The sequence below is a fragment of the Zootoca vivipara genome, chromosome 3 (assembly GCF_963506605.1).
Source record: "Zootoca vivipara chromosome 3, rZooViv1.1, whole genome shotgun sequence".
Lineage (NCBI taxonomy): Eukaryota > Metazoa > Chordata > Lepidosauria > Squamata > Lacertidae > Zootoca > Zootoca vivipara.
This window is the reverse complement of record NC_083278.1, coordinates 22,699,578-22,711,642: the sequence shown is the minus strand read 5'-3', so window position 1 is coordinate 22,711,642 and position 12,065 is coordinate 22,699,578. Positions and strand designations below refer to the sequence as shown.

General features: G+C 42.7%; 1 protein-coding gene across 1 annotated transcript in view; it reads left to right on the top strand.

The window, feature by feature from the left end:
- The window catches only part of DLGAP2 (DLG associated protein 2), a 365,596-nt gene that overhangs the window by 52,841 nt on the left and 300,690 nt on the right, over positions 1 to 12,065 (top strand). Inside the window, exon 2 of the mRNA XM_060272460.1 lies at positions 1,319 to 1,373. Coding sequence (XP_060128443.1) covers positions 1,319 to 1,373 — 55 coding nt within the window. The remainder of the gene's footprint in view (positions 1 to 1,318; positions 1,374 to 12,065) is intronic.

The following is a 12,065-nucleotide window of genomic DNA, read 5'->3' as shown; positions in this document are numbered from 1 at the left end:
TCACTCATTTGCCTGTTCACTTTCCCTCAGCACATCACAAGGAGTGGTTGGGGGGAGAAACCCCATAACAAAAGCAGGCAGGAAGTCAAGAACACCAGCAGGCATTGTGCAAACATTGCTCTGCTGAAGTAATACCTAGTGCTGCTGCTGTTGCTGCTGAAACACTGCAGCATTTATTTGAACAGATAGTGAGCAAGCACTAGGCAGAGTGATGAGTGGATGATGGTTGTGAGGTGTTGGCCATGCCACACAGCCTGCTCTGCACCCTTTGTGTGAGGCTACTGCCCTCAAATGCCACGGTTGAAGTAAAATTTGATGACCAGTTTCTTGTACGTGGATTGAGGTGTGTTTACCTCTCAACCTTCACCTCAGGAAGCGACAGTGTCTTGGCCCAACTCTGCCTCTAATTCCATCATCACTTCTTAATTTGGAGGACTGAATGGGTTATCATTGCTTTGTGAGGACTGATAGGAATGAGTGCAAGGCTTAATGGTGCTCCTCAAAAAAATCTCCCAATGTTTTTTCTCAGTAGTTTTCTAAGTGGACTCTAAGCTCTTGCTGAGTTGATAATGATCTGATTGTTGTTTTCTGCTAGCTAGCATGTGAGTGTTATAACCTTAGATCAGGTGACAAAAGATATTTGGTTGCAAATCTCCATTTGGAAGGGAGTTGCCTTTGAGATTTTGTCTCCCAAACTTCACAGAGGGACTAAGGATGTAAATGAAGCTCTCCTGAAGGGAGAGTAAACAGCCTAAGGCCAATGGAGGCTGGGAAGCAGGCTGTAGGGAGAGACAGACCTCTGATTCTAGGTCTGTTTGGATTATTTCGTATTTTCTAAAATGCTGAGCCTGTGCTGCACAGCACAAGATATCGTGTGGAGATTTTTGGATGTGTCTTTGATGCTTATCTTCTGTTTTTGAAGAGTTCTGCAAGTAAAAGTTTGAACAATATTTTTATGGGTCTGGACATTGATTTATTCCAAAAGGAGTCAGTTCTTATTCATCCAGTTGCTTCAAACTGCACAATATTAATATCTGCAGTGTGTTTTGCCTGTTAACAAGTAATGCTTCTACTAGGTTAATTAGGGCAGCCAGTGGCCCAACTCCCATTGCCCCAGCTAGCATAGGGATAATGAGTAGTCAGGGATAAAGAGAACTGAATAAGGATAAGTACCCAGTGAAACACGAAGTAATAATGATGTGACTTTTTTGATGTTATGCACAAAAAAGGGGGGACCAAGCCATTTAATTTAATTATGCTGTCCTTTTGCTCTCAAACATTAACATAAATTATTTTTGTTTTGTTCTTCCTATAACAGGTTTTGCCTGGCATTCTGCAGAAACATTGCTGTATTTTACCAGACAGGAACACAGGTAACCACTGAGATTTTTCCTATTGTTTTCTGTTAATATATTCCTTTGTTTTGGGGAAAAGAAGTTATGAAAATTGTATAAAAGCCAGAGGATTCCCCTGGTGCTCCTCATGAGGGACTTCAGAATAAATGAAGAAGTGAGAAATGGGTTACTTAATATAAACTGATCCTTGAATTTAAATTACCTGTTCTCTGTAGAAAAGCATGCTTACAAAATATGCCATTTGGGGCCATTACATTTCTAGGAAATTGCTTTTACCTTCTCCTACTTGAAGTTTCACGTATGCATTCCTGAACTATTTTTTGTTTGTTTGTTAATTTCATAAAATATATTCCTACTTATACAAAATTAGCATAGATAGGCAGCATAGATCATGTGGCTTTATATTCTCCTTAGCCTTAATCTCCATTTCTTGATGAGGAATTGAAGATGAAAAGGAGGTATTTCCCATTGCTGTATGGAAAGGAGTCACTTGAATTGGCAGGATTTTGAAAGTTTCGTTTTCAGGGTATTAAATGACTGAAGTTGTACGTACATTAATAGTAATGTAGCCCCCCCCCCCAGTCTGCTTATCAAGGCATCTGCCTGAATTTACTTTGAATCTTGACTTAATATGTAGATCTAAGTAGGGTTATGTAATCTGTTTACTGCTGCTTGTTCACTGAAGAGAAGTTATCTTTCCACTCCTGCGTTTGAGGAAGGAATGTTAAACTTGGGGGAAGGGGAATTAGAGTTTGAAGATGGAGTGCACATATCCAAGATATGAAAAAGGGGGAAACTCTGTAATAGAGGTCCTACTTTCAATCCCTGGCATCTCCAGGTATGGGAAGAAATGCTCCATAACATACTGCTATGCTTAAGTCTAAGATCATAACCAGTACATTGAACTAAGCCCAGAAGCCAGTAGATACCCATTGCACCTATATATCCTAGTTTCAACCAAAAATAAACACGCTGGTACTTGTCTGCATTGATTAGCTGACGATTGCTTATGAGTACATGTTATACAATGACAGATAATTAACTCAACATGTTATTTCTACTTGATAATTCATAAGCAGACTAATATTATTTGTCAGTATGTGTATTTATTGTTTCTTACACAATCAGGAAGCTGTGGAATGCAGTGAGTTCTTAAATTGCCCCAATGCCTACTGTGTTATCTGTTACATAAGTTGAAGGTTAATTGACCCGTTTTTCCCCCTTTCCTTTCGTCTGCTCTTACCTATAAATTAAGCATCCAGCACCATTATTTGTAAATAAAGAGGTTATTGGCCATGTTCTGGGGGAGAAAATTCTTAGATATTTATTGCTTTTTTTAAAAAACTGCTGACTCGGAAGCTTTGCTCATGTGTTCAGTCTACTGTGTGGTGGGCAGCAGATAATGGCAATGTGGCCACAGAGGGTTGTGGATGCAGCTCATCACGTGGAAAAAGGATTGGATCTGAAAATCCTATGGGCTATATTTGTACAGAGTTGAGATTAACCCAAGCATCACATTTGTCAAGTCTTGGGAAAATGCACCTGATCCCATAGACTTTGTTGTTGTTGTTTAGTCATTTAGTCGTGCCCGACTCTTCATGACCCCATGGACCAGAGCACACCAGACACTCCTGTCTTCCACTGCCTCCCGCAGTTTGATCAAACTCATGTTAGCAGCTTTGCACTATCCAACCATCTTGTCCTCTGTCGTCCCCTTCTCCTTGTGCCCTCAGTCTTTCCCAACATCAGGGTCTTTTCCAGGGGGTCTTCTCTTCTCCTGAGGTGGCCAAAGTATTGGAGCCTCAGCTTCAGGATCTGTCCTTCCAGTGAGCACTCAGGGCTGATTTCCTTCAGAATGGATAGGTAATCAGCCCTGAGTGCTCACTGGAAGGACAGACTTACATACTGGTACCTGTAAGTGACTGAAATGGAACTACTAGATCTTCATCAGAATTCCATTGGATTCTGAGCTCCTCGCTTTCATATACAATTATGGGTGGAATTTTCATACCATATATGTGGCATGTTGTTCCCCACCCCCTCTTAATCAATGGCTCTCAAAATACGGTGTTGGGTGATTTATTAATGCTGCTGAATAGTAAACTTTAATCGCTTAATAGGCTCATAAATGCTGCCACAACCAAGCAGACACTTAGGATATCACATTAGATTTTTAAGATAACGGGGAAGGGGGGGGGAGACAAAGAAAGGATCTGGCAAACATTAGAGAGAGAAAGAGTTGCCAGTTCCCACAGCTGTCCCTGGGGTAGGGTGTGTGAAAAAGGGCAGCATTGAGCAGCTTTCTGGGTGTGTCACCAAAAGTGGAACTGAATAGGGATGTTATATGCTACCAGTTAGGGATGCGGGTGGCACTGTGGATTAAACCACAGAGCGGGAAGGTAAACGGTGTTTCCGTGTGCTGCTCTGGTTCGCCAGAAGCGGCTTAGTCAGGCTGGCCACATGATTCGGAAACCATAGCTGTCAAGTTCTCCCATTTTTTAAAGGGAAATTCCCTTATGCTTCCTCCCGAGAAAAGGGAAAACTTGTTTGTGACTGGACCTAATGGTCAGGGGTCCTTTACCTTTACCTGTGCTACCTGTTATAGGAAAAACTTAAAGAGTGGACCTCAGCTTGAATCTGAAGTGGGCTTTTCACAAAGGTCCAAGCTGGACTTGAATGTCATTACATAACAAAAGGTGGGGTCATTCCACCTCTACCCCCAACTGTACTTAGAAGCAAAGATCACCAGTGTTGAAGCAATGATTCTTCAACATCAACTTCATTGGACTGGTCATGATGTGCGGATGCCTGATGATTGTCTTCCAAAGCAACTACTCTCTTCCGAACTTAAAAATGGAAAGCGTAATGTTGGTGGTCAACAAAAGAGGTTTAAAGACTGTCTCAAGACAAATCTTAAAAAGTGTAGTATAAACACTGACAACTGGGAAACACTGGCCTGTGAACGCTCCAATTGGAGAACAGCCTTGACCAAAGGTGTCATGGGCTTTGAAGAAACTCGATCTCAGGACGCAAGGGAGAAACGTGCAAAGAGGAAGGCACGCTTGGCAAATCCACACCGTGATGAACTCCCACCTGGAAACCAATGTCCCCACTGTGGAAGGACATGTGGATCCAGAATTGGCCTCCACAGTCACTTACGGACCCATTGTTAAAACCGTGTTTATGGAAGAAAATCTTACGCGGCTACGAGTGATCGCCAAAGAGAAAGAGATATCGCAGTTGCACATCCTTGTACATATCAGTCTGGTGGGTATGTTTCTAGGCAGTTTGTCCACAGCAGAGAGTGGAGAGTGGGCATGAATGTCGTCATATGGCTTCCATTTTCAAATTGCATGGAAGCTGGTTAGGGAGAAATGCATGAAATCACAGTATTTCTCAAGAAACCATGGGATAAATGTGGGCAAACCAGTGGTAGGAATACCCTGAGTGCAGAGTAAACAGGAGTGGGTACACAGCCTTAGTAGGTTGTTTTTGACCTTGCTGTAGGGGACAAGCTTGCTCCTCTTCAGAAAATGCAAAACTAACGCTTGGTCTACTCAAAGCAGGACATGCTTTTTGAGTGGCATCTAGTCACTCTCAAGGGACAATTAATGATTCAAGTCTATGTGTTGCTTGCATTAGATATGGTAATAGGTGCTGGGAATCAACCGGACAACTACAACCTCCTGCTTCCGATTTGCTTGGACCTGCTTGGGATTGCACCATATGGGCATTCCTTCGCTTACTACAATCACTCTCATTGCACAGAGCAAAGCCAAATTTCTGGGGTATGTACAAAGGTCCAGCTGAAGCATCTGAAACTGCCTTGGACGCACTGGTTGATGTTCTCCAGGCTAGGGACAAAGGTGAGAGCTGTTTCCTAGTTCTGCTGGATCTCTCAGTGGCTTTTGACACCATTGACCATAACATCCTTCTGGACCGTCTAGAGCAGGCATCCCCAAACTTCGGCCCTCCAGATGTTTTGGACTACAATTCCCATCATCCCTGACCACTGGTCCTCTTAGCTAGGGATCATGGGAGTTGTGGGCCAAAACATCTGGAGGGCCGCAGTTTGGGGATGCCTGGTCTAGAGGGTTTGGGAGCTGGGGGCACTGTCATGCAGTGGTTCCGCTCCTTCCTCCTGGGCCGTGTTCAGAAAGTGGTGGTGAGTGCTCAGACCCCTGGGCTCTCACTTGTGGGGTGCCTCCTCCCCCCCATGCTCTTTAACATCTACATGCAGCTGCTGGGAGAGATCATCAGGGGGTTTGGGCTGGGTGTTCATCAGTATGCGGATGATACCCAGCTCTACCTCTCTTTCAAATCAGAACCAGTGAAGGTGGTGAAGGTCCTGTGTGAGTGTCTGGAGGCGGTTGGAGGATGGATGGCGGCTAACAGATTGAGGTTTAATCCTGACAAGACAGAAGTACTGTTTGTGGGGGACAGGAGGCGGGCAGGTGTGGAGGATTCCCTAGTCCTGAATGGGGTAACTGTGCCCCTGAAGGACCAGGTGTGCAGCCTGGGACTCACAGCTGTCCATGGAGGTGCAGGTCAATTCTGTGCCCAGGGCAGCTATCTATCAGCTCCATCTGGTACGCAGGCTGAGACCCTACTTGCCTGTGGACTGTCTCGCCAGAGTGGTGCATGCTCTAGTTATCTCCCGTTCGGACTACTGCAATGTGCTCTACGTGGGGCTACCTTTGACCCAGAAACTACAACTAATCCAGAATGCGGCAGCTAGACTGGTGACTGGGAGCGGCGGCCGAGACCACATAACACCGGTTTTGAAAGACCTACCGTACATTGGCTCCCATTACGTTTCTGAGCACAATTCAAAGTGTTGGTGCTGACCTTTAAAGCCCTAAATGGCCTTGGTCCAGTATACCTGAAGGAGCGTCTCCACCCCCATTGTTCTGCCCGGATACTGAGGTCCAGCACCGAGGCCCTTCTCATGGTTCCCTCGTTGCGAGAGGCCAAGTTACAGGGAACTAGGCAGAGGGCCTTCTCGGTGGTGGCACCCACCCTGTGGAACGCCCTTCCACCAGATGGCAAAGAGAAAAACAACTATCAGATTTTTAGAAGACATCTGAAGGCAGCCCTGTTTAGGGAGGCTTTTTAATGTTCAATAGATTATTGTATTTTATTTTTCTGTTGGAAGCCGCCCAGAGTGGCTGGGGAAACCCAGCCAGATGGGTGGGGTACAAATAATAAATTATTATTATTATCATCATTATTATTTATTATATACACACCTCCATCTGAGGCTGCCTGAAAGGAAAAGGAAACTCATCTTAGAAAGTGGTGGTGATTTAATTGTGTTCCTGGACTATTTCTATGTGCAGGGAGTGAGTTTTGTGCCCAAGCATCCTAATACAGTGGTACCTCGGTTTATGAACACAATTGGTTCCGGAGGTCTGTTCATAAACTGAAGCGTTCATAAACTGAAGCGAACATTCCCATTGAAAGTAATGGAAAGTGAATTAATCCGTTCAAGATGGGTCCGCGATGTTCGTAAACCAAAAATTCGTAAACCGAGGTGTTCATAAACTGAGGTTCTACTGTACATATCTTCTAGCATTCTGAGATTGTAGTGTTTTGGGATGCCTTTTCTCCTATAACTAGCTCTTTGAAGGGATACGGTTTAGTTATAGGGGGGGTGGGGGTGGGAATCCCAATCTAATAAATCTAATTCCCTACTAATAAATAAGAAGTTTTAAGAAAGGTTTAGGGGCAGCACCAGTATTTATATTCCAGCCATTTATTTTAGCAGTACAGCTCTCTTGCAATGCTGATTTTTGTAGTCTTCAGCTGCTGCTTGCTCAGACCTTACAGAATGTTACCATGAAGATGCATAACCATTCATGGCTTTCAGCCCTGTTTCTATGGAAATGGGACCAGGAGGTTTTTTTTGTTGACAGAAGTGATGGCAAGTAGTATCTTAATCTCCATCTAATCCACAGCTGACTAATTTACCCGTGTTATATTTCTTATCTAGTCTTCTCCCCTACTGAAAATTATAACAACATTTTCATCTTCAGTTTACTCCATGACCTTACAAACTCTCACAAGCAGCAAAGGCAGGAACTTCCTCCCAGGGTAAAAGGAAGAGACAGAGGTAGGGAGAGAGGAAGAATGTGGGTAAATGGTTTTACATGCAAAGATTGGTTAAGAATGAGGATGCAAAAGATAAGCCCGGGCAAAGGGCTTTGAAGGAGGTGTTTTGCAGAAGGAAAATCGTATCTTGAGTCACAGGACTGAAACAGCTCATAAAATGTACACCCTGCAGACAACTTCTGGCAGCAATGTTACATATATCTCATTGGCACCACCACCTTATATACTAAACATGAACTCAAGTCTCTGAGCGATGATCCTTATGTACCCAAAACCAGTGCCGCCTACACACAAGGGGGCAGATATCAGCAGGCTTGGGAGAACCCTGAGATTTGCAGAAGGACAAAACATCTCAAGGAAAAGACCAAAACATCCCACCAAAAACTGAGCGTGCTCCATGGCCACAGACGACCAACTGTTTACTTTCTTTTGTGTGTGTGAAGTATATGGAACTGATTATCCTGCAAGAGGGCCTGACTGCCTGGCTGAAACTCTGAATTCCACATTGCAACATTTTGTTGGAGCTCCCATTTGCTCCTTCTATTATTATTTATTATTATCTTTATATCTCGCCATTCATCTGAAGATCACAGGGCAGTTCTTCTATCAAAGAACTCAGAGTGACATGCCCGACCTGATCCTATTTTATGTTAGGCCAAGAAAGTCTGATTTAGATTGTGCAGAAAGGTTCTAGATCAGGCATCCCCAAACTGCGGCCCTCCAGATGTTTTGGCCTACAACTCCCATGATCCCTAGCTAACAGGACCAGTGGTCGGGGAAGATGGGAAATGTAGTCCAAAACATCTGGAGGGCCAAAGTTTGGGGATGCCTGTTCTCAATAATCTGTACGTATTGTCCCCCAAACCCTACAATTCCTTGACCCAATACTGACTGTCATTAGTTTAACCACAGAGAAGGTTTAAGGTGAAGCAACTCATTAATTAGTTCTTGGCTTTGTGAGGGGTAAATATGAGAGTTTTTGGACAGCTGGTTAAGAAAGACATATGCCACAATATCACTTTGCTGTATGCTTTGCCTTGTTTCCGTTGTACAAAATGTCCACTTCAGGGCATCTTATCTAGTATTCAAAGTCTTCCACGTTCTTGACCCTGCTTGTCTTGGTCATCTTTCGGGACCATGACCTCCCAGAATATCCATGCTTCGTTGGAACTCTGAAAATGTTTGACATTGATTCGTTACCATATGGGGATGGCTTTTCAACATAGGCCTTGCAACCTCGAGCAACTGATGCCCAACTGTGGAATTTGCTCAAGCAAGAAGTACATGTGTCACATACATCTGTTAAGCGCCTTATCTTGGGATTTCAATGTAAGAAAAGAGTTTCTGGCACTGTTTCCCCACAGTAATCTCTTATTGAATCGCCAAGCCCTTTCAATCGTATTAGCCACTGTCAATCTTGTAGGAAGTTATGGTACGATTTTTATTTTTGTATGTGCTTGTTTCACATTTCCCAGAAGGAAAGGATATTAAAAGAGATGTGCTATTATGACTTACTTGGAGAAATCTGTTTAGATATAACTTTTGGCAGATCTCCAGGTAGTTGTAAGAGGAAGCACAAAATGCTCCTTAAAGTCTTCTCCAGCTACTGCTTTGTGTGCATGTCTACCCGGATTAGGCAAGAAAATGTCAGGTGTGTGAATTGTATGTCCCTTTCATTTATCAGCTTCATTGCTAGTTTTTGAAGCCAACCCACTATTTTCTCAGGCTATTTCTTGGGGGAGGGCTCTTAGATTATAATGAAAACTTTGAGCTAAACACCCTAATATAAAGAGGAACAGACCTGGTTGTTTTTTAAAAAAAAAAAAACCACTCCCCAATCCTTGGTGTCTTTCAATTTCTTCAAAACAATATACCAATGATATTAACCAAAATGTATAAAACAAATTTGCCATGCATCCCGAAGGCTGCTCTTCTTTGTTATTTTAAGCCTGAGGTGAGACCAGTAGACTTGGAATGGATTGCAACTCTCCTAGCAACTATAAGAATCTGCATTGCTAAATACTGGAAGACTGTAGCAAGCCCTCAACTAGAACACTGGTTGGAGAAGACACAACAAGTTCATTAAAATGACACATTTAGGAAGAGAACTCAGAAACCAACAAGAGGATCAGTCCATAGAATTCTGGATTTTCTTCATTAGTTATTGGAACAAGAAAGCTGAGGACAATATTTAGCCCTACAATCAAATCACTTTTAAGCTTTTCTGCTCTCTCTCTTTCTTTTTTCTTTCTTTTCTCGCTGTCCCATTTATCCTTGTCATCTGCTTATGTTACTACCGTATCTTATTAGATTGTCACTCTACCCCTCCAGAATCACCATGATGAGATGGAGGCATTTTTTAAGCTTTAAGCTTTTAATTTTATTTTAAGAAAACAGAAGGAAGGATATGAGAGCCCCTACCCCAGTGACATGCATTTAGGGTTAATTACAGCAGAGTTTAAAAAGGTAAAGGGGCCCCTGACCATTAGGTCCAGTCGTGACCGACTCTGGGGTTGCAGCGCTCATATTGGCTGAGGGAGCCGGCGTACAACTTCCAGGTCATGTGACCAGCATGACAAAGCCGCTTCTGGCGAACCAGAGCAGCACACGGAAACGCCGTTTACCTTCCTGCCAGAGCCAGTATCTATTTATCTACTTGCACTTTGACATGCTTTCAAACTGCTAGGTGTGCAGGAGCTGCGACGAAGCAACGGGAGCTCACCCCGCCGCGGGGATTCGAACCACCGACCTTCTGATCGGCAAGCCCTAGGCTCTGAGGTTTAACCCACAGCGCCACCCATGTCCCTACAGCAGAGTTTAGGTTGTTCTAAAAGCTCCGCTAAAAACCTGCATCCCCCTTGGCATGAGAACAGGAAGGGCAAATTCGGTGTTCTTCCATGCCACATCATTTTACTCCTATTTTGGCTTTTTATGCTAAATGCCCCCAAAATGGATCATTTTACTGTGCAGATTATGTTTTTCTCACAACCATCTCTGCTTGTAGCAGATGTAGATTTCCAGCTGTGGCAACTCATAACAAGGAGCAACATCTGTAGTGATGGCATATACCCAGGAGAATTCCTGCGCTTGCTCATGATACAAGCAGAAGTCAGCATGGGCTAATTAGAGTGACACCCTTGGCTGAAATGGTCATATTTGCCTGTTCTTAGAGCTGGGATGATAGGAAGCTCTGCGTCATCTTATTTTCTTTTGAACCTCAAGGTTAATGAAGGCAATTTTGTCTTAACTTGCATTAGATCACTTTGGAAAGACCGAGAATGCCCTGAAACAGATTAATCTGTAGCTCTATGCCTCTGAAGTATTACTGCTGGATTTTGTGTGTGTGTGGTTTTTTTTTTTAAAGAAAACTAATATACACTGTCAGCAACACAAGTTGCATCAATTAAAGTTTTATAGCCTGTGTTGATGCTGATTAACTACAAAGCTAAATGAAGATGGGAAATGGCAGGAATGATTGATGTTTTATTTAAAAGGCACAGTTTGTTTATTTAGTGGTTCAATTTAATTCGCAAATAGGTGCTAAGGCAGTGTATAAATCATACTGAAGCATCTACTTTGTATGGATGGGCTTTTTGACAGCCAGTTGTGAGGAACATAGCATCGAAGTGCTTAGCTTAAAACACATTGTGCCAAGTTCAGTAATAATAGACTTTGGGTGTGTGAAAGTGAGAAAGTGCTAGCTGCAAAACCAGGCCCAGTATGACGTCTCTGATGTCCTTGAGAGAAGGTTTACTTCTCCCGTTACCCTAACACCCCAGGAGATTACCGATAAACCTGATGCAATGTTCAAATTCACAGTATAAATAAGTAGGAATACTAGAACCAAAAAAGGAAGGAAAACAAAAAAAGAGAAAAAGAATAAGAAAGAGAAATTAAATACCAACAACAATCATAATGATCCTAATAAAATTCAAAATCACATAGCTATATACAGAATATAGCCCTTTATCACCAATTTATCTCAATCTTCAATTCACATACAGAGAATTGAGTCCTTCCAGCTCCCACCTGGGACAGCTTTCCCTTCCTCAAGCCTTACATGCCTAGGAAAACCACTCTAGCCTGCCTGTCACAAATGTCTCTCCCTCTTTTGTCCATCACCTTTCTGTACATATCTTCATTTCTCAGTAGAATAACTCAATGGTGGTAGATACTTAAATGGTGGAATACTTAAATGGCGGTAGAATACAAATCCTAAATTGGTGGAAGAAGGAGAAAAGCTATAGGGGAGAAAACATTGAAACCCTAATCTCCTCCAGAAATACTGAATTAAAATAAATCAAAATCAGATAGCCATGACAGACAATTATGGCAAAATTCACAGTAAAATAATACCAACAGTTATATACACAATGCAGTTGATTAGCTTACCAATCACTCAGAATTATTCTTTAGGCTCGATTCCAAGCAAACTACATATAGTAGAAAGAGCTGCTAATAGCTAAAGCCTAGGAAACAAAAGAGTTGGAATAATGGTCACATCTGAATGGGATAGTGATAAATTACTCTCCTTGACATCTGGGCTATTTAAAATGTATTATGGTGAAAATGAGATGGGGTTCCCTGTCTGTGCTTGAG